This window comes from Pimephales promelas, chromosome 17, assembly GCF_988280905.1.
Source record: "Pimephales promelas chromosome 17, fPimPro1.hap1.1, whole genome shotgun sequence".
Lineage (NCBI taxonomy): Eukaryota > Metazoa > Chordata > Actinopteri > Cypriniformes > Leuciscidae > Pimephales > Pimephales promelas.
This window is the reverse complement of record NC_142785.1, coordinates 11,977,186-12,001,289: the sequence shown is the minus strand read 5'-3', so window position 1 is coordinate 12,001,289 and position 24,104 is coordinate 11,977,186. Positions and strand designations below refer to the sequence as shown.

General features: G+C 40.6%; 1 protein-coding gene across 1 annotated transcript in view; it reads left to right on the top strand.

Moving 5' to 3' along the window:
• The window catches only part of htra1b (HtrA serine peptidase 1b), a 55,454-nt gene that overhangs the window by 8,535 nt on the left and 22,815 nt on the right, over positions 1–24,104 (top strand). Inside the window, exons 2-3 of the mRNA XM_039691279.2 lie at positions 254–356; positions 6,516–6,720. Coding sequence (XP_039547213.1) covers positions 254–356; positions 6,516–6,720 — 308 coding nt within the window. The remainder of the gene's footprint in view (positions 1–253; positions 357–6,515; positions 6,721–24,104) is intronic.

Sequence of the window (24,104 nt, the reverse complement as noted above, 5' to 3'; positions counted from 1 at the left end):
GGAACGAGGGGAGGCCTTCTTCCCCTAACTTACACTGGGCCTTGCCCCAGGAACGGATTGAGATCCATGCACCGAGGACCGTTGGTTTCAACTTCCAGACACCACTGGCGCAATCCACAATCAAGTCCTGGAATAACTAATGATTAGAATAAGAACTATCTTCAATGTTGTTGAAAAATAATTGGATTGAATTAAATACAGCCTATTTGCTGTACCATATAATCTGACTGTTTTTTTGCCATGTGTTCTCTAGGCCAAGAGGACAATCCAGACAGTCTCCGGCACAGATATAACTTCATCGCTGATGTGGTGGAGAAGATCGCTCCAGCTGTGGTTCACATTGAGCTGTTCCGCAAGTATGTATCTTGAATCACACACTCCATCAATCAAGGATCTCATGTCTCCAAGAAGACATATTTATCAGGACTATTTTTGGGTGTGTTCACACTTGTAGTTCCATTCTCTTGGTCTTTTTAGCCCAGGCCAAAAAATAAAATGATACATTTAATCCTGGTTCTCTTAGCCTTCACACTGTCATTTTTAACACTGAACCTAAAGATACAAATTAAACTAACCTCCATTGCACACAAACAAAGTTCTGCTGCTTTTTTAGGGTTGCATCTTGTTTTTGCTTTGATTATATGTCTTTGGTCTGTCTTGCATTTACATTTCTGTCAAACCACACCAGAGTTCATTTGGAAGCCCATGAGGGTTTGGATGGCAGTGTTCATACTTAGTCAAATGAACCACACTAACCAGACTACACCAAGTACCAGAGTTTTAACATGCCCTTTAACAGAACAACCTTAAAATGGTTCTTTATTGGCATCTATGACTCCATAAAGATAATTTATTTATCCATGGAAAATGAATTGTGGAAAAAGATTCTTTAGATTATTAAAAGATTATTCTTCATCCTAAGAAAAATGTTTCTTTTTATAACTTTGAAAGGTTATTTGGGGGTAAATGGTTCATGGAACCTTTATTTTTAAAGCTGAAATTTCAATTTTGTGGATCTTCTTAATTTTTCTCTGCCTTTATGAGTCAACACTGGGAAAAAATAGATACTGTACTTCCTCTTTATTTTTGTCCTTTTATAGCCCTCTATCATCAATATCAGAAGACTTCTTCCAAGTGTGATTATATCCATATTGGTCCCAAAACAACATTCTTATCAACCAGTTATTAATCTCTTATTTTTGTAGTAGGTTGATCTAAGATTGATTGACAACAATGTTGTTCCAGGAATATGTTACTCATGGCTAAATCATATAGTGTGCGAGTTGACGTCTCATAATAATTATATGGTTATTGTCACAGTCTTCGTCTGCACCATCCTGTCTGCGTCTCCAGCACTACACTTCCCAGGATCCTCTTGTCTCCACACCTGAACTCACTCCCTCATCAGCCTCCCGTTCAGCGTCCTGTATTCATCTGTTTCACCTGTTTTCACCTCGTTTAGTTTGATTCCTGTGTGTATTTAGTTCCTTCCCATTCAGTCTGTCCTTGTCGGTCGATGTTTATTGTTACGTGGTGTTACCCAGTCTTCCTGCCTGTATCAGAACTTTATAATTAGTAAACCTTTTGTATTGAAGCCTTTTTGACTCAGCCTGTCTTTCTGCCTGCACCTGCACCGTGACAGATCGACCGACCGCCAAATAATGGATTTTGCAGCAGTGCAACTTCTCCTCCTGGAGCAGGAGGATCAATCCCTCGAGGCCCACACACAGAGGTATTTGGACTTGATACCTCACGTTCACTATGATGATACCAGCCTCTGTGTGTTCTTCCGGGCAGGCCTAAACGCTGAAACCCAGGCACGCCTGCCCGGAGAGGGGCCTCGAGGGAACTTCGCGGCCTATGTGGAGTGGGTGCTGGTGTCATGTGGATCTTCTTTCACCGTGGACGACGGCACCAGCCCCACTCCAACGCCAGGGACCGTCCAGCCCGAGACCGTCCAGCCAGAGCCCGAGACCGTCCAGCCAGAGCCCGAGACCGTCCAGCCAGAGCCAGAGCCCGAGACCGTCCGGCCAGAGCCAGAGCCCGAGACCGTCCAGCCAGAGCCAGAGCCCGAGACCGTCCAGCCAGAGCCCGAGACCGTCCAGCCAGAGCCAGAGCCCGAGACCGTCCACAGAGCCCGAGACCGTCCAGCCAGAGCCCGAGACCGTCCAGCCAGAGCCAGAGCCCGAGACCGTCCAGCCAGAGCCAGAGCCCGAGACCGTCCAGCCAGAGCCAGAGCCTGAGACCGTCCAGCCAGAGCCCGAGACCGTCCAGCCAGAGCCAGTGCCCGAGACCGTCCAGCCAGAGCCAGAGCCCGAGACCGTCCAGCCAGAGCCCGAGACCGTCCAGCCAGAGCCAGAGCCCGAGACCGTCCAGCCAGAGCCAGTGCCAGAGACCGTCCAGCCAGAGCCAGTGCCCGAGACCGTCCAGCCAGAGCCAGAGCCCGAGACCGTCCAACCAGAGCCAGAGCCCGAGACCAGGATCCCACCCAGCCTCCCTCTCCCACCTCCTCCCGTCATGTATCCGTCAGCCCCTCCGTCTGCCAGCTCCCCTGACCCAGCTGGGTCGTTGGATCCCCGGCCTTCGCTTCACACCTCCTCTATCTGGACACTTCTTCGGCACCCGGTCCCATCGGATCCCCCGTGGCTGCTACCTCCCTCAGCTCCTCCATGGTCCCACAGTCCACCAGCTCGGCCAGGCTCCCTCGTCCCTCCGAACTCCCTGCACTCCCTCGTCATCCTCCCTTCACCTTTGGACTTCCTTCCCTTGGCTCCGCCCCGTCATGTCACCCCCCCGGTTCAGTTGGACTCCTCACTCCCTCCAGTCACCCGTCAGCCCTCACGCACTCTGACCTCACCGTGTCCCTCTGTGCCCCTGTCAGCACTTCGGTCACCAGAGCCTGCGGTGTCCCCTTGCTCCCTCGGTCCCTCCTCAGCACCCATCATCGTCGGTCCCTCAGCTACACCCTGGTCTCCTCTCCCATCCGCTCCGCCCCTGTCAGTCGGCCCCCTGGTGTTGCCAGCCCCACTACCATCGGCTCCACCAGGGGTCCTCCCTCCAGCTGCTCCGCCCTGGTCTCGCCCTCATCATGCTCCGCCCTGGTCTCGCCCTCATCATGCTCCGCCCTGGTCTTGCCCTCAGCCTGCTCCGCCCTGGTCTCGCCCTCAGCCTGCTCCTTCCTGGTCTCACCCTCAGCCTGCTCCGCCCTGGGGACGCCCTCAGCCTGCTCCGCCCTGGCCACGCCCTCAGCCTGCTCCGCCCTGGTCTCGCCCTCAGCCTGCTCCACCCTGGCCACGCCCTCAGCCTGCTCCGCCCTGGCCACGCCCTCAGCATGCTCCGCCCTGGCCACGCCCCGCCCAGCCCCCAGTTCGTCCCCCCTCCTTCCTCTGTTATGCGGCGTGAGGTCACGCCTCACGCCGCATAACGGGAGGGGGGAGTTCTGTCACAGTCTTCGTCTGCACCATCCTGTCTGCGTCTCCAGCACTACACTTCCCAGGATCCTCTTGTCTCCACACCTGAACTCACTCCCTCATCAGCCTCCCGTTCAGCGTCCTGTATTCATCTGTTTCACCTGTTTTCACCTCGTTTAGTTTGATTCCTGTGTGTATTTAGTTCCTTCCCATTCAGTCTGTCCTTGTCGGTCGATGTTTATTGTTACGTGGTGTTACCCAGTCTTCCTGCCTGTATCAGAACTTTATAATTAGTAAACCTTTTGTATTGAAGCCTTTTTGACTCAGCCTGTCTTTCTGCCTGCACCTGCACCGTGACAGTTATGGGATGTCCCGCATTGTTTTATCCTCAATATACAGAATAACATTATTATTCTATGTATTATTGTAATAACAACTATCTGACTTTATTTTTCCACCTCATTGTAGACATTAATTGATTGGATCTCTCTCTCAAACATCAGGATATCTTCATCATTGCATAAGACTCAATTTGTGGAATGTAGAATACACCCAACCTCAATTTTAGACTGTTGAAATCATGCAGTGCGGTGAAAAATCTGGAGAACAACCATTATGTTTTAAATCATTTGTCAGAGGACATTCTTCCTTGCTCTCAGGTCTATCTTGAAAATATAGTTAAATTAAAGATGATGAGTGACGGTAATTCTTTACTGTTGCTCAGTGGAAAGTAAGAGGGTTCTGTTGGTTGACGACGAATGGGATTTCGCTTAGAAAGCCTATCAACTTCGACTCTTACAAATGAGCCAATGGCAAAGAAATGCCATGGGTCTGTGAAATTTGCATAGCATATCTTCGCCTTACCTCTTGGGTATAAAAAGGAGGACCTCTACACGGGGCTACACGGGGTTCGCATCCTGAATTATCTCGAAGACTGGCTGATCCTACAGTAGCTCACTCTCGAGACCAGGTTTTTGAACACAGGGACCTAGTGCTCCGGCACCTTGCTCGTCTGGGCCTTCAGGGCAACTGGGAAAAGAGCAAACATTGCCCCGTGCAGAGGATCTATTTTCTCGGAATGGAGATCGACTTGGTCACCATGTGTGCGCAGCTTACAAGTGAGCGCACACAGTCACTGCTGAAGCCTAGTTCACACTACGTGATTTTAAGCCCGATTTGCAAATCGTTGAGTCGCCGACAAGTCAGGGTGTTATCGCGTGCAAATCGCGGGCGATTAGCGGACTATTAACGCTCGCTAATCCTATTGTGTGAAAGAGCCAACAACGCATCAAAGACAGCTCGCAGACACCTCGCAGACAGGTCACCGAGCTCAGAAAAATATCTAGCATGCTAGATATCTCGAGCAGTCGCGCGACTCAATCTCAGTGATGTCATGAGTACAGCCAATCATAGCAACGCATGGGTTGAGGACACCAGGTAAATCTTACTTTTTCTTTTTTGCATTTTTTTTCTCAGAGCAGATCGTCGAGCAAACAGTGTGCAGCACTAGTTTCTGTCTGACGTCCATATTCGCGTGTTGTGTTCTTCTCTGCAGTTTCGCGTCATTTCTGGTTCGTTTTATTGCGTGGTTTTTCGTTACAAAACATGGTTTCTAGACCAGATAGAATCGTGTTGTTGTCAACTCATTATTTGTTTGATTATTTTCAGGATTTAGACCGTACTATAGTACTGAAACAGCTCTCATTGAGTCACAAATGATATGCTCTTATCATCCGATCGTGGTTGTATCTCTATGTAGTGCGTTGTTAACTCGTGTAGTGAGTTACCTCCTGTTGTGGATCAATCACGTTGTGTTGTGTAGTGTGAACAGCTAAACAACTTGAACACTCATGATTTCACTGAGAGCAAGTCATGTAGTGTGAACTGCACAGTTCGAGGACAAGAAGGCGGTTCCACTGAATAGCATCCTCAGCACGCCGCTCGGATTGCTTCATATGAGACCGCTTCAGCAGTGGCTTCGCGATCGAGTCCCGAGGTGGGCATGGCATCAAGTCATGCTCCGAGTCCCAGTGATTCCGGCCTGCCGTCAGACCTTCACTCCGTGAACGAACCTCAGTTTTCCACGAGCAGGAGTGCCCTTAGAATGAGTTTCCAGACATGCTGTTTTCTCCACAGATGCCTCCACCACGGGCTGGGGCGCCATGTGAAATGGACATGCTGCCGCGGACTCCTGGAAAGGACTCCAGCGCATATGGCATGTCAATTGCCTCGAGTTGCTGGCAGTACGTCTCACCCTGCACCGCTTCTATGTGCTGCTCAAGGGTCAGCACGTACTAGTCCGATCAGACAATACCGCGACAGTTGCGTACATCAACCGACAAGGTGGTCTACGCTCCCGCCATATGTCGCAACTGACCCGCCACCTCCACTTATGGAGTCAGAAGCATCTGAGGTTGCTTCAAGCCATTTATGTTCCAGGAGTCCTGAACTGTGCAGCCGACAAGCTCTCACGGCTTCAGCCTCTCCTTGGAATATATCTCCCACCCACCCCCCGGATGACAGTAATTGCATATTTCCTCTAAACTATGTGATATGCTCCACAGTGTACCTTGGTATTTATGTGCTAATTAGGAGTCCTTCGTCCGTGCCAGTCTCACAACAGGGATCTTAGATTTACACAGGGCACTGGAAGACAGCTGTGAAGGTGGCATGATTAGACTGGTAACTCCATCTGTCGTCATCCGACGGAACTCGGAGTGACAACGAAAGGGAACATCTCGGTTACCTATGTAACCCTCGTTCCCTGAGTAGGGAATGGAGACGTTCCGTCTTCCTGCCACCTTTTGCTGTGTCGCAAGGATCGCCTGAGATCAGTTTTGGCTCTTCAGTGAAGAAACATATCTGCATATTGCCGCGTTCTCCTTTTTATACCCATGAGGTAAGGCGGAGATACACAATGCAAATTCCAAAGACGCATGACATTTCTTTGCCATTGACTTGTTTTGTAACATTTCGAAGTTGATAGGCTTTCTAAGCGAAACCCCATTTGTCGTCATTTGTTCCCTACTCAGGGAACGAGGGTTACATATGTAACCGAGACATTTGTCATCAATATATCTTTAATATATCAGTGATCTTTTTTAGAATGGTGTTCTCCAAGCGGGAAGTGGCGGTGGCCAGCGGCTCTGGTTTTGTGGTGTCTGAAGATGGTCTGATTGTAACCAACGCTCATGTCGTAGCCAACAAACATCGGGTGAAGGTTGAGCTAAAGACTGGTGCCACCTATGACGCCAAAATCAAAGACGTGGATGAGAAAGCAGACATCGCCCTCATCAAAATAGACGTTCCAGTGAGTACTTGTCCATACCTGCTCATACAGTATGTCACACTCAGGACTTTTGGATACCACGTTTATATTAAGACTCTCAATCTGTTCCAAAAGCTAGTGTGCTACCTTAGGTAGGATTTTAAGGCATTGCTTCCCATGCTAAGGAGGATTCTTAACGCAAGACAAGATACCTTTTTTGCACAAATTCTAGGGCATTATTTTGATGGAGAAACCACTCAGTTGAAAAATCCACTGATGCATGACGCAAGAAAAATTTCTATTTAAATTAATTCAATACCGACAATATAGCTTAAAGGAACACTCCGACTTTTTGGGACTTTAGCCTATTCACCTTACCCCCCAGAGTTAGATAAGTCCATACATACCTTTTTCATCTCCGTGCGTGCTATAAGTCTTGTTTGACGCACCCACCACTAGCCTAGCTTAGCACAAAGACTGGATGTGAATGGTTGCAGCTTTCATACTAATCCAAATGAGTGACAAAATAACGCAAACGTTTTCCTATTTACATGTTGTGGTTTGTATAGTCACAGAGTGTGCAAATATCAAGGCCATATGAGACACAGACATCTTTTAACCGTATAAATACTATATTTTCTGAAGGCGAAGCACTGCTACTTAGGCAGAGTGATAACCATCACCTGAGACGCACCGTGACGAGGAGCAGAGAGTTCGCTCAGTGTTGGAGTAAAGAGTCAGCAATTACTAACGTTATATAGAAAAGCATAGTTTATCATGGGTGTTTGCTTTATTGTATGAGCTGTGACAATAAACAGGGGAGACCAGGTAATACAGTACCATGTTTCATTGATTTCCAACCAAAAACGCACCCAGATTTATAAATATCACATGAATAAATAATTATTATTACAGGAATCAATATATTTTAAATGCAATTTATTAGCTGAACCAAATGTATTCAACAGCATATAATATACAGTATAATTGCATTACTATAGGATAGAATAAGGGGAAAGTAATAGCACAAATTGTTTTTGCAAAATGAACTCACAGCCTATCGTACCCTTTTGCACGCTCAAGTTCGTTATTTCCATGGTTATTTTTAAATTTAGGCAACTAGGCGCGCCGCGCGCAGGGTGCAAGTTCAACGTGGTGAACGCGCTCGTTTTTTTTCCAAGCGCGTTCGCGCCGCATCAAGATAAAAACATATTCATACCCTAATCATATAATAGTGTCACTAACGTTACATTAGCTCTGGCTAATGGCACTGTTACAGTAGGTCATCTAAAAACATAACGGAACACTTACCTCAGCCGCAGGTGATCCACTTGTCCTGTCTGTGCTATCGATGGGATGGCCGTATCCTTCAGCACATTATGGTCCGTGTGGCAAATTCCATTTTTTTTTAAATAGTCGTCCATTGAAATGTACCGAGCAAACATAATGTCCCTTGATAATCTATTTAGGTGTGTTTGGATAAATATCCAGAGTAAGTTAGCCATTTCTTCATCCAGTCAGCGTTTTTAGTTGGAATTCTGTGAAACATGTTACCTCCCCTGTTTACTGTCGCAGCTATTTACAATAGAGCGAAAACCCATGACTCTAAACTACGCTTTTACTATTTATAAATTGCTGACTCAATTACCCAAACACTGAGCGAACTCTCCGCTCCTCACCACGGCGTGTCTCAGGGGATGTGGTTATTACTCCGTCAAAGTAGCAGTGCTTCGCCTTTCAGAGAATAGTTCCCAGGTTTTATACGGTTAAAAGATGCCTGTGTCTCATTTGACTTTGTTATTTGTACATTCTGTGACTATACAAATCACAACATGTAAATAGGAAAACGTTTGCGTTATTTCGCCACTCATTTGGATTAGTATGAAAGCTGCAACCATTCACATCCAGTCTTTGTGCTAAGCTAGGCTAGCGGTGGGTGCGTCAAACAGACTTATAGCACGCACGGAGATGAAAAAGGTATGTATGGACTTATCTAACTCTGGGGGGTAAGGTGAATAGGCTAAAGTCCCAAAAAGTTGGAGTGTTCCTTTAAAACAGTTCAATCTATTACAAAGATTATTTAACTTGTCTAGTGTACTTACTCAATGGATAGCTGTCCATCTGGTCCCTCCGCTATGGGTTGCTGCTAGAGCCAGACCATTACAGACATTTCCATTACAGATTTGCGCAAAACTTTTGCGATATTTTCCAAATGTCGATAAAAAACTATTGCTAAATGACAGTGTTTCCATTAACCGATGTTATGCGGCTAAAACGTCTTTTTTTTTTCCTCTCGCGAAGTCATTCCAAAAATCATGGCAACGGACTTTGGTAGGTTTATAACCTATTTCACAGCCATGCACCTCACTCGACATTATTATTATTAATGGAAGGAAATGTGGTGTGTTATCCGAACATTAATGGCAGGGAAAGACACGGAGTTCCTGGGTGTTTCTCCCTTATTTCTGCTTCGATGTCTTGATGGCATTTCTTTGAGGTTTAGAGAGGCTATTCCTGTAATTATTGTTTCTTTTTTTTACAAATGAATTTAATAAAGAACTCTATCTTGTATTATGTCCAAACGGTCGTTGCAAAACGAAAAATGAACGGTTGTTGTATTTTTAAAATGCAAAGTTGAACACCAACATTTTAGTTTGACCACACCAATGCTGCGCTATATCCATCTCAACAAATTTTCAGATATTTGTTTATGACTTTTTGTCCCTTTAAAACATTTAAAATATTCACAAATTAATATGGGAAAAATGTAGATTTTACTGGTTTTCTAAGGCCAAATTAGAACCTGGATATTTATGATATTTTTCCTGCAGTGCTGTATAGGTGAGTTATTATAAATGTGTCTGAAAAAAATAACGAGCTAAAAACATAATCTCCGGATGCACATTTAGAGAGAACTGCACCTTTCATACGGATTACATAACCAGAAGGTATTAGTTTACGATTCGAATTTGTTCTTTTTAAAGTGGACATTTAAAGCTTTAGTCTATAAAGGCTATTGGTTCAGTTCTCGCGCTCCAGTTCACGAAGATCATAAAGCGCGCCTGATTGTTTTATTTTATTTTACAAAAGCACAACATTTTTTTGACATTACGTAAATAAAAGTAGTTGCGAATAATGTATTATTATTTTCTGTATAACCAGAAATGATAGAGTATTTTAAGTTGATTCCACTGTTGATGGGAAAATGGAAGTGTTCACAGTACGCCCGCGCTTGTCTGCCATCCAGTGCGTCCTCCAAACTCCACACCAACTCTTGGGTATTGGTCAAAATCGAGTGTTTATTTGTGATAATCTTAGCCCTATTATTATTATTGTCCAACCTGTACTATGAATGAGATGTGACAAATTGCTTTGTTCCTTTTTTGGATAAAATATGTAGCCTACTAAATGTTATAATAGGCTAATGATGATAATTATTATTATTATTTGCGGACACGGACCTAAAACACACTCCGTCTTCTAAGTCAGGTGACTGTAAATGTGCAAAATCAGTTTCCATTGCAGTTTTGCGGAAAAATCCTTTTTCGAATTCCCTGAAAAACCTCCTCATGCGAGCGTAAAAACTTTTTTGCGATAAACGGGAGTTTTTGCGAAATTGACGCGTTTCCATTGAGTTTATTTTCGTTTCGCAATTTCAATTTGCGCAAGCTGAAGGGTAATGGAAACGCAGCTACTGTCACTCCTGTTCGCTGTCCATAGCTTCACAATGTCAGCAGGTACACTACAGTTTCTAGAAGTATGAGGCTGTGCTGCAGCATTTACCACCGGCAACTCTCTCTCTCTTCGGCAGTATATTCCGGCTCGAAAAGATAAGACCGTCCATCAAACATAAACGCTTCATCGGTTGAATAATCTGCCATCTCTTTTGTGTGTATCTTGTGGAAGAACAAGTCTCTTTTTCAAATTATTTCTAATTATTTACTTATGTGCTCAGTGCTTTCTTCCGAAAGCAACAGACCATTTGAGATTACAAGACACAGTTCAGGGGTCTCATTTATAAAACTGTGTGTAGGATCCTTACTAAAAGTGTACGTGCCCCCGAAAGCCAAAAATAGCTTACGCCAAAAAAAATCAGATTTATAAAACCGTGCGTACGCCAGAACCTGCATAGAATTCCCTTTATAAATTCCAGTCAGCTTAAGATTGTGCGCACATGCGTCTCCTCCCTGAAATAACCATATATGGAGCTTACAATGCCTAGTTTAAATATGCATATCCTCATCTGCATATCATATGCGTATGATTATACATCCACGTGATACCATGTTAAAGGTGCTCTAAGCGATGTCACAAGTTTTTTAGACCCAAACATTTTTTTGTCACATACAGCAAACATCTCCTCACTATCCGCTTGATGCCTGTCCCCTAAACACACTGTAAAAACAAAAAACGTGGTCTATGCAGACAACCCAGGATCTACAAATGGCAACAAAAACAAACTGCGGCAACCTGCTCCACAAAACATAACAAACTGTTCCAGCCAATAACTGACTAGAAGGCCCTGGGGGTGGGGGTTGGGGGGTCATTGTAGATGAGGAGGAAGAAGGGGCTATCTAGCCTCCGTTTTGTTTAAAAATACTAAATTTCCATGCAAAGGAAATGTATATATTGCCCATATCCTTGCTTTGTTTTTGATTGAATAAATCAAATAGTGTAAAATACATTTCAGAGAAAGATTTTCTCAATCTTTTCCATCAAATAGTATTTTAAATTAATTTATATTTTTAATGGAAAAAGATAGACATGGTTTTGCATTATTTGCATGGAACTATTTTCTCTGAGAGTCTGTTATTATAATGATTAGAAATTATTTCTAGTTAAAACATTAAAGCATGACAGAGGGAAAGTGTTCAAAAGCTTTGCATTCACAACAAATATGTATTTTTATTTATTGAATATTATTATTATTTTTTTTTTTTGTAACTTCTCAGTAAGGATTTCATGTAGTTTAAGTGTTTAACTCCAATTAATGAGAATGGCATATTTAATCTAAATGTTTATGTCAGAAGTAAAACATAGTAAATCATTCTTTCATTTATTTAAACTGTTATTGAGAACATGCACTGTATTTATTAGGACTCATGAAGATTTATAGTTTTACTTCATCTGCCGTTAGATTATAGATTATATGTCTGCTTAAAGGTGTGCACATTCTCCCATCAAGTTTGTTTTTTATAGATCACAACCTTTGCATGGAAACTGGCATACGTGCGTTTCCAGCCCCGTTTTGTGCATTATGCACGCTTTATAAATGAGACTTGGCACGGCGTTCATGGTTCGACTGGTCGAGACTGTTTTCCAAGATGGCTTCAGCCTGTATACACAAAGTGGACTGTCTTTATAAAATATCTTCTTATTAAACTGTCTGTACACTTACAAAGTTCTCAATGCTTTGGTTTGCATGTAGGGACCCTCATTATACTATTTTGAGCCTTGTTAGTGGTATTAACTAGCGATTTTTATTTTTCATTACTCTATGCCCTATATACTAGCGTTATAAGCTAAACAGTTTTTAGAGATAAAACTCTTCCCATTCGATTATGAAAACAAATCTCAGAGAATGATTGACTAGGTACCAATGTGTTGTTAGAACAAAGGTTCATTTTTTGCGCTTATTTTTGAGTTGTCCTTTAATGTGTTTTCAAGAAATATAAACTTTCCACCACCTGATCACACCATCATATTTTTGTGACATGTCATTTGAGGTTCCATTTCTGGAATGCTTATTCAGAATACTACTTTTGGATCGGTGCCTCAGTTCGGAAAATGGATAACTTGCCTTGTCTTGTTTAATTAGCATCTTGTTTAATTAGATTGTTTCCATGATGTCCTCAGTAATGAATTAAAAAATAACAACTAATGCCTGAAATAAGCTTTTCTTGGCATAAAGGATAATGACCCTGTCTGGAAGGCACTTCTGTATCAGGAAGAGACACACACCCAGATAAGCTGTGTTGAATTGCTCCACTTAATAAGCCTGACTCCACACCCAGGCAAGGTCAGGAAATGCATGAAGAGACCATTTTGACTTAGAGCAATTACAACCGGGACACAAGGATTTGATTATAGTTGCTTATATAACATTAAATGGGTGGGGGGCTGACATACTAAAGTGAAAAAAAAATGGGATTTTGCACATTTGTCATCAAACCATAATATGTTAAAATATTACTAAAAGTTGTATAAGCAGACTGCAAAACAAGCCACATAAAGATGTTTACAATGCTTCCATTGTTTTTTTTATACATATAATCAGTTGTATGTTTTAGTTTATAATGACTTTAAAATGCTTTTTTATGGTTATGCCTTCAAAAAAATATAGTGCATTTCAGCATGAACACCACCAATTTTGTGCTGTAATGCATTATACTATACTAGATACTATGTATATATATATATATATAAACTTGAATAGGTATGATAACAAATAATAAATGTGTTGAAAATCATTTATAAAAAATATAATTTATTTTACAGTTTATTTTACATCTCTTCGGGTAATAGTGCAGTGGTAAAATGTAGATACATTTCAGATTTAACGTAAAATATATCAAGGACTGCAACACATTGAAAATGCCTAGGCAGCAGTGACCCAGAAATCTCATGATTTCACCACTCATATTGTTAAGAAAGTCAAGTGTCACTTGCGGAAGTGACACTTGACTTTCTTAACAATATGAGTGGTGATACTGTTTGATATGGTTTGGTAAGAGTTACTGGCTGCTGTGCTGTCCGACAGGAGTGCCACGTCTCTATAATTCCTTCCTGGACTTTCATGCATAACTCCTTCCTCTCTGTCTCAGTTTCTGCTTAGTCACTGCCGTACTTTGAATAATTTATATTGGGTACCTGTCTCATATTCTTTTCAGCTTGAGTTTCATGCCAGACTTTGGTCGATTGGTATTTGTCTCTGTCGCCATTGAGAATTTTATATCCCAAATTTGTCTTCATATTTAAAATGATTTGACAGAACAGACATGAAAATATTTCAAGCTGTTTTTAAATATGGTGCAGGGTTGTTATGGTGACCACTTTGTCTGTCTGGTTATTTTTGGACGGAAGTCATTTCCAAACACATTAGAGATTATTTGCAATGTCAAAAGGCTCCCAATTGATCCCTTCTCTGAAAAACGAAATCATGGCATAGTTTCTGCACTTGCCCCTGTTGTTCATTCTTAGGGTCTTCATGTTCTTCTGTGTTTCTCGTTCTAATCTGATTCTTGTTTTTTTTTGTTGTTGTTGTTGTTTTTTTATTCCCAGCAAATAATTCCCACCCAACAATGTGTTCTTTTCTATGCGTTTCAGTATTAATTCAGGCTGCATCCATAAGTAGCATTAAAGAAGCAGCATTATAGAGTTTAATTAGTTGAAATCAGCAGAAAATAAAAGTGAAAATGCACCTAAAAATGTATGAACTCAGTCTTTGCTATACAGTATGTTTTTTTATGAAGCCACAAAATAATGGAGGGAATTACTCATCTTTTGTTTGAAAAAAAAAATCCTTCTGTTGAGCCAAATGCAAGTTTCACCCGCAGTGGCATGTAAAACACATTCTATTCAGCAAATCTGACTGAATCTTCTTCTTTTTTTTTTAGTTTGTAGTTTCAGTTAATTAACCCAATATAATAGTGCACACTTGATAGATATTTCATCATTATAAATCACAAAAATGTCTGGTAACCCAGAAATCCCTTTATTTTCTGTCCAGAACCGCAGCTCTACACAGCAGAATCTGCTGTCCATCGTGTCTTCTGCTGAGAGATGCACAGTATCAGTATTCTTATTAGTATCAGCATTTTTATCTGTCTCTATTAGTCTGAGAAGCACAATAATGCAAGTAGATCCCAATGGAAAGCACGCACAAAGAAGAAGATTATAGTAGACAGTAGGACTGGGCGATATGTACATTTTAAACTAGACAGTCTTTATTATAACCCTTACAAAAATAAAGTTTATTGAAGTGTGCTACAATACTTCTTTTAAAATAAGTACTTTCAGTCTACCTTTTGTATTTCTCATAGTTAAAATTACACTTGACATATAATGACAGAATGGTCTAAGGATATTTGGCCTATACTTGTACTAAATATTTTGATCAATATTAATCGAGACTCGAGAGTATGATTAATTATTCTAATGCCAGGATGGTATTCCCGCCATAAAGGAACTAGGGACTTCCTAAAAGCATTGTTAGCCAACTTTGGTCGCAAGTTCCGTCGTTATCAGTTGTGTGATTTGAACGGCAGCTCTTGACCTGTGGTTAGAAGCATAGTTTCTTGTTTGCCTTACATGTGGACTTAATAAATCCATATCTTGAGCAAAATAAGCAAGCTGACATTCATTACAATTTAGAATACATAGGCTACAAATGTCATTTACGTCTTTTAGTTTGTCAAGAGATTTAAAGCACCGTTTTTGAAGACTGCGCATGTACAAACGCGCTCTAGTGCAAAAGAAGGAGCAAAACATCTAGCATTAATTCGATCTCAACAGATTAATTAAAAGTAGTTATTACTTACTCCACCACCAATGTGGTTGAACGACCAATTTGCGACAGTATGGCTTTTTGAAACTGTTGTGACTAGTTGATTTCTTCAACGATGCATCGTATTATGGTAGTTAAGCAGCGACTTACATCATTGTACGGGAAACACACCCCTGATCGGTTGAGTTTACGCAGCATTTTGATTGGTTGAATCCACGCAACATTTTTTTCAACCACTATTTTTAAAAAGCTGATGCAGTGCATGCAGTAACTCCCAGATTTTCACCAACTGCGAAATGCCTGAGGATCGGCTCCGCTGCGTTTCGGCTCCGTGCTCCGCCGTCCTTCAATACCTACCAGGTCCGAATTTGTTTGCAGAATGGCTGTGGCCATGACTGACAGCTGAAGTTACGAAGACCCACAAGACCCAATTGCTGTGGAGATCTCTGGCATCCAGCAAAAATAGAAGCTCTGCGTATCTGCTCCAGAGGGCTGCGGATCGCCGGAGCTGGGACGGAGTCGGATCGCTGTCACTCCGCAGTCAGTGAAAATACACACATTGATTTTAATGGACGGATCCACAGCCGTTCCACAGTTGGTGGAAATTGACAGTCAGAGCTGTTTGCTCTTCGAACACTGGAGTAAAAAAAAAAAATTGACAGATGGACTTGACGAGGTCAGGCTTTATTAAGCTTACAGGCAGAGGACAAAATCCAACGAGAACTGGAAAGTCGCACGCAGTCCTACATCACCGGATTAATTGGCCTAATCTTCATTAGTACTTTATTGGTATCGTGGTCTAAAGTACTGGTACTTTAGACCACGATAAATGCAGAAAGCAACAGGTCTCGGGGAAAAAAAGCAACAGGTCTTCTGTGGAAATGCAGCTTAAGTATACTTGACTTGATTTGATTGAGTAGCCTATACTTTTGTCATATAGTTTTACATAATGTCTTAAAACCTTACGGTGTTTAAAAATATTGATTATAAAGAAAACAGATATGTTCCTAAATACGGTATATAGGCTATGCATAATTTGACAGCAAAATTAGACAATGTTTGAACCTGGCTTTATCCAATACTCAGATTTCTTAATGGAAATTAGTGCATACTTATAGATAATACCTTATTTGCATATTTAAACATTAGATTTCAGAACATATTAATACAAAACAGTTATCTGAATGTACTGTGATTAATCTGGGGACAGGGTTCTGATATATAGGAGTTCTTTTTTTTTACCTTTTACCCTGTTGCCTTAAATACTGAAAACAAATTATGCCAATAGTACAAGAAAAGTACAGTGTACATCGGTTATCAGCCATAGCATGAAGTTAACGAATCAGCCACACATGTAACATGTGCTTTTGTGAGAAAAGCATACCCTGCAGAAATGCAGAGGAAAACAGATGCCAGTGGAGCATGTTAAAGCATGTTACTCTTTGAGTTCCAGTTTGTATCGCATAAAAACAGGTCTCGACAGACCACTTCAGGGTGAGAAGGGTGAGGAGAAATTACTGTAAGGATGACTAATACTGGATCGTCTACATTTAGATCTGGGTCATGGTACTTCTAAAAGATCAGTGTATGTCTAAATGTTGAATGGGTCACAACTCAAATATTGGCAGGAGGGTTGATGTGTCCTTTATGTATTTCCACTCTAAGATTGAGTACACACGGTTGTCCCTATTCCACAGCTTTTCTTTTGTCTGCCAAACCTGTTGCTCGAAGATGAAATGGACAGATCTGTAAGATGGTTTTAGTGAAGTCATGCACATTAAGGAAATTCTGGTTTATAGATTTCTATAATATCAAAGGTGCACAAGAATCATGCAATTTGCAAAACAAAAAAAATTGAAACACTCTCGTCCCATTTAAGTATTTGGTCTGAGGACATCGATCATATCATGTGACTTGTAAACCCTCTAGCCTGACATGAAATAATAGTAATAAATTAAAGCTGCAAGCAGCATTTTGCGGGGTTCAAGCAGTTTAGGCCTTTAAGGCCTTTAAGCACAAAAGCATCAAAAGACATTAAGTTTTATGTAGCAAGCATTATTTACCATGATAAACCATATTTCAATGTGATTTTTCATGATTTACCATGTTCTAGTATGATTTACCATGAATCTAACATGATTTTCCATAGTTTACCTTGATATACCATGTTATAGGATGGTTTACCACAATATAGCAAGTGAAAAGACTATTAATAAGAAAAGTGGCCAGCAGAGGGCAGTAGAAGACCACTTATTGGCACACTTCCATTTTGAAATACTTTGTTTCTCCAATATTCTGCACTAAAGCAAACCATTTTTTTCACGTTAACTTCATAAAGCATGCTTACACACAAATGCATGCACACGCACACACACACACACACACACACACACACACACACACACACACACACACGACTATTAATAGTAATTGAAAAGATTTCCTTTCTAATCTCTTTCAACTCCATTTCGCTTTTTCAATGAGACTCTGCCACTTCACCATTCGACTCACCTGTTGCCTATAAATTGATTGTGAACCCTTTGGCTCATTCTTTGCACTCTTTCCTGGCACACTGTGTGTGTCTTCATGAATTACGTGAGTCCATCTATTAATTTGATTGTGTTTACATTGTTTATGCCTTTTTATGATTTAATGTCACTGTCAGCCTGTGCGCTGCTAATTGATTAATTTGTTTGCCAGACATGTGCCCTGAGCCATGTTGTAAGATTGTTTGTTTCAATGATTTTTTTTACTGCCTGTTTTATTGTGATTAGTACTCATATCTTTGTTCATTTATATCATTGTTCCTTTTGTGTTGATTGATCACTGTCACCAATTGTGTTATTTCTTTATCTCCTTATGCAACAACACACAAACAATGCATTGATCCAAAGTCAACAGGCACCTAAGACGAACTCTTTCATATTTTCGCTACATTACTGTGTTGTTGACTATTACTGACGGTAAGGTTGCACTGTTGACCCTCGCGCAGCCTCTCGAGCAGAAATCTACACAAATGAGCGCAGAACACACTCAGACCCCATTTACACCTGGTATTAAAATGCGATCTGTATCCAGATAAGTTATCCGGATAATAAAAAACGCATGTTAATGCAAGGTGTAAATGCGTTGTGATCGGATCGCGATTGGATCTGCCTGACCACATCTGGAGGTAGTCTGGCTCGCATTGTGTCCGGATCTTTACTAGGTGTAAACGCAATCTGGTTGTTGAAACCACATATGTATATTTTACTCCTCCCAAAAAGGCAAAAAAATAAACGAGTGAGCTTGTTATATATGCTATATATGTCATGTTATAGTCAGATATGACGGCGCTACTGCGACACGGATCACCCATCACCGCAGATGAGCAGCTGAGCGTCTATTCATCGAGCCAACGTGCAAACATCGCAAATAAAAGTGAAAGTAAGTCACAGACGCTTAACACACAATCATCTTCAAGTAAAGAAACGAAATTATCTTACCAGCGGTGTTTCCACTCTTTTATTGATGTCTTTGATTTGGAAATTAGCTGATGATCAACGAAATGCAGCTCATATCTGTTGCTTTTGGTGTCGTTCAATCCATTAAATCTGCGTACGCGGGAGTTTAAGATCGGATTTATATCCGTTTTGCAAAAACACATGTATGTGGCCAGGTGTAAATGGAATCGGTACTTATTATCCGGATAACTTGTCTGGATACAGATCGCATTTTAATACCAGGTGTAAATGGGGTCTCTTATTTTTCCTGAACACCATCACGATTGAAAATGTGACATTGATTTCCTACAACAGTTCAATAAACAGTAAAAAATTAAATCACTTACATTTTAGATGCTATATTGGCTGTTTTTGTTGTGTTTCAGCAGCGAAAATAGTTCCAAACAACACAGCAGAACCACGGCACATGTCACAGGAACACTCGACGTGTTTTCATTACTGAATCATTCAGCATTTTGAACGAATCGATTGAGTCAAAGATTCAAAGACACATTCAAAAACATCGGTCTCATTCTTGAATGATCAGCCGTTTGAACGAATCGTTTGAATGAATGAATTGAATGACTCACTCATTAAGACGGTCGCCTGCCACCACCTACTGGCGGTTTAGTGTTAAATGTTTAAAAGTAGTATCATTCTTTCCCAGTTTCTTATGTAAATTTAAATAAATGTCATAACATTATTTTATGCAATTGTGTTTTTTCAGTGTAAATGATTTAATTTGATCAGCCCCTAGAGTAACAGCCCATAGTGTCTTATTATTCGAAATAATACACCCGAATTTATAGTTTACCCACCTCTTTTTTTACCACTACACCTCTGACCATAGTGTACATTAATTTACCACGTTCTAGCATGATTTATCATTATTTACAGTGATTGGGGCTTGGATGATTGGATTTTAATGTGATTCTAGGAATATAGTATAGCTATTTACCACGTTAATAGCAATTATGTGAAGATTCAGAACAACTGAAGTGATAAACTTTGACAAAAAAAAATGATTGTGATCAATATTTGACTAAATGTGATTGCAAATGTTAAAATAGATCATTAATAAAGTCATAATATTAATTATAGTTGAGTAGTGAGACACTTACTATTTTGAACAGCAGAGGGCAGTAAAACACCACTTATTGGCTTAATAGACCATCATTTTGATATCATTTCACCTTTTTTAACTGTTATTTAGGCATATTTTGTCAGATCTGTCTGAAAATGTTCATGATTATTTAATGTCACGTGTTCTGACTTGTTTATTGAAGAGATCAACGCTTTCAGGGACACTGAAAGTGTAGTAATAGATGGCTTCAACACACTAAATGTTGAAGCCATCCTATTATAGTCATCCACATGACGTAGTTCAACTTTTTGTTATAATTATTGATCTAGAGAGTCCAGAGAATTGTACTGCACTGGTTTTAACATTATGATATGATCAGAGATGGAAAACACCATTTACAGCCAATACTGGCAATTTACCATTGGAAATACATGGTTTTAAAGCTTTTTAACAGTTATAGCGCCACCTATGGTCCGATCTCCATGAAACTGTGCATGCTTCTTCAGCATGTTATGACACATATGCTCATCAATTTTTGTAAAGTTCTGAGTTTTCCTTTAGGATTTACAGGCTTTTGGGGGCTTTTTGTCACGCCCCCTTTTGTAAATGACCCTGTTATAGCAAGACAAATGACAAAGTTGAACTTTTTTTGGATAATTATTGATCAAGAGAGTCCAAAGAATTATCCTAGACTAGTCTGGTTCCGATCGGGCAAAAAACCAGGGACTAGTTCGCAAAAGTAGGTTTTTAACATATTCGTGAATATTTAACGAACGAATTGATTGACAGCAATGGTTCTTGAGGCAAAGTTGTTCATCATGAGGAGATCTATCAATTGATATACATTTTGTGGGGGTGTGTGCAACACCACGTGATTACAGAGCAATAAAACTCGTTAGCGCCAACTAGTGGCCGATTTCTTTCAAAATTTTTACAGACCTCTAGGGCCATGAGTCGAACATTCCCAACGAGTTTCGTTCCGATCGGCCTTCGTTAACCTTGTTTCATAGATGCTCAAACTTCATTGGCCGATGGCGGCCATGTTTTTTGAGATACACCAATGTCCTTATAGACTTACATGAGGCCTTGGACCAAGACACTGCATACCAATTTTCAAGTCAATCGGACTGACGGTCAGGTGTTTATCTGTTTTTTTCATTTTATAGCGCCACCTAGTGTTCAATCGTCGCGATTTTTTTACTGTCACCTCAAATTGAACTCTTACACATGTGTACCGAGTTTGGTGAAGATATCTCATTTACTTCTCGAGCTATAGCCATTTTAGTAAAATAGGCTCCTCCCACAACGTTTATTTTGCTTCCCCTAGCGACCGGAACGAGAAATTTCAACATTTTTTTGATAATTATTAATCTTCAGACTCCAGAGAACATTTCTGCACTGGTTTGGTTCCGATCGGGCAAAAATCCAGGGACTAGTTCGCAAAAGTAGTTTTTCGACAAAATTCAAAATGGCGGAAAATCTATCATGACGGAAATGAAATCGGAGATATACGTTTTTCTCGTCAGGTGACCAGCTTTCCAACGATATAAGACACTTGAGTGTACGACTTACGGTCTAGGAGTTATGAGCAGTTTTGCGCAATTGGTCGCTATAGCGCCACCTATGGGCCAATCGGGCTCATAATTTGATAACCTCTCCTCGATTTTTGTACTACCATCTGACAAAGTTTCAGAACTGCAGCACTTACGGTTTGGTCTGCACGATGCGTTTTACGGCAGAATAATAATAATAATAATAATAATAATAATAATAATAATAATAATAAAAATCAATACAATTACAATAGGGTTTCAGCACTTCGTGCTTGAACCCCTAAAAAAGATAATTTAAACTGGTCAAAACCACTGTAAAAATGAATATGCTTTATCTAATCCAAAAAATTGTGGCAACAGATTACAAGCAATATTATTAATTAAATTTAAAGGGTTAGTTCACCCAAAAATGAAAATTAAGTCATTAATTACTCACCCCCATGCTGTTCCAACCCCCTAAGACCTTCGTTCATCTTCGGAACACAAATAAATATATTTTTGATTGAATCTGAGAGCTGGATCAGTCCTACATAGAATGCCTAAGGGACTGGCTCTTGACGGCCCAGAAAGTCATTAAAGAAAAGGTTTAAATATTCCATGTGCCTACAGCGGCTCAATTATAAGTTTATCAAGCGACGAGAATACTTTTTGTGCGAAAAAAACATAAATAACGACTTAATTCGACTATTCTATTACTTCCTTATGGGCACATGCGTGAGAACTGAGGCGAGGACGTTCTCCTTCGACTACTTTTTGTTACCGGCTGCTCACCGCTTAGGAGTATTACCGCCACCTACCGTATAAGATGATGTGCTGATATAGCTGGAAGCGCAAAACTTTCTGTTTACAAGCAGAGGAAGATGCGCGCTGTACATACGCTTTTCAATTAGCGTTTTTTCCGCACTACAAGGTGCACTTAAAAGCCTTTAATCTTCTCAAAAAACGACAGTGTTCCTTATAATCATCATTTTATACGGTAGGTGGCGGTAATACTCCTAAGCAGAGCAGCCGGTAACAAAAAGTAGTCAAAGGAGAAGAACGTCCTCGTCTCAGTTCTCGCGCATGCGCCCATTAGGAAGTAATAGAATAGTCGAATTAAGTCGTTATTTATGTTTTTTCGCACAAAAAGTAGTCTCGATGTGTGATGTGTGCTTGATGTGTGTAGTGTGTCGTCTTCAAGATATGAAGTTGATGATGCTGACTCGCGATCTTCACAGTAACGCACCAGAGAGAAATGCACATTTCATACGGATTATTAGATAAGCATGCAGAGATCATGTTTTTCGTTTTTAAATGTTCTGTTTAAAAGTAGACATCACGCTTTCTATACATTTATAAGGTTTGTGAGGCAACTAGCCTACATATACGGTGAGTTTCGGTTTATTTATGAGAGTCCAGTTCACGTGCCGGCATCTCTGTTTCTTATCTATTGTCTTCTATATGTACGTCTTATTTATTAAATCAAGGCAATTGGTTGATGAAACATTAATTAAAATAGCAATTGTATAAGATACAATTACTTTAAAGAAATGCTGTGCTTTATGAAGTCTGTGAAAGTTTTAAAGTCACTTTCACAGCGGTCTATAACGGAAAAACTGTCATGTCCGTAACATTGTTTTTTTTTTTCCCTAATAAATGCGAGCACGAAAAATACAATAAATAAAAATATTTTATTTTCTGTGGAGGCTGACTCTTCTTTCCTCCTATTAACCTACTTTCAGGAAAGCTATCAGTTCCTTTATCAATACACATAAAAAAAGCACCCCAGGGGCATTATAGGTCTGTTATGTTTAATCTATTAAGTTTTGTTATGTAGAAGTGTATTTTGAATTAAAGTGTGCTGTGTGAACTCTGTTGCCTTGAAACTCAAGCTGCCGTCCTTCATTCACGTCCCGGTCCCTGACCGCCTTGCCTGCCAATATGGCGGTTTAAACAGAGTTGGTCACGTGACGTCCGGAGCCCTATACCTTTGTATTGTCATTTTCTTTTCTTTTTTGTGGAGTCAGAGATTGGTAAAAAGTCCACAATGTTTGTGTTAAGGGTAGACGTGACTGAATCGTCATGAGCTGGATGCGTTGGATGCGTTTGCACAGATGGGATTTTTATTTTCCACAATTAAGGCTAATGAAAGGCAATAAAATTAACCAAAAAAAGACAATTTTGAATTAACAAAGTAAAATTTACATGAGAGTCAAAAAAAAAAAAAAAAACCACAAACAAACTTTTATGACAGTTCAGAAATTGACCTACAAGTCAGTATACTTAGAGCAAAGACAGAATTATGTCCTTTCACCCCACGCTCCCAGAAAGAATGAAGATACTAGGCTTTATAGGCCTGAGGACACCCCTGGAATTGGAACATACCAACACATGATTACAATACAGGGGTGACTCAGATGACAAAAATATAAATGCTTAAAAACAGATGAAATACTACCTCTGTAAATCTAAGTTACAGAATATAATTCCTATAGTTTCAACTAACAATTGTCAAGGCACAAATCATATTTAACAGCTAAACCCCAGATAGCAAACTGACATTGAATCAACGTGGAAATATGACATCGAAACAACGTTGATCTGACATAGTTTTGCTCATCGAATTAACGTTGAACCAACGTCAGACGCGTCATTCAAAACTAACGGAAAATCAACTTGAAATCAACGCGTTGTTTCAACGTTATGAAAGCAAACCAATTTTCGATTTTTATTTAGCTTTGAAGAATGCCGCGTCTGACGTTGGTTCAACGTTAATTCGATGAGCAAAATCAACGTTGTTTCAATGTCATGAGAGACGTCGT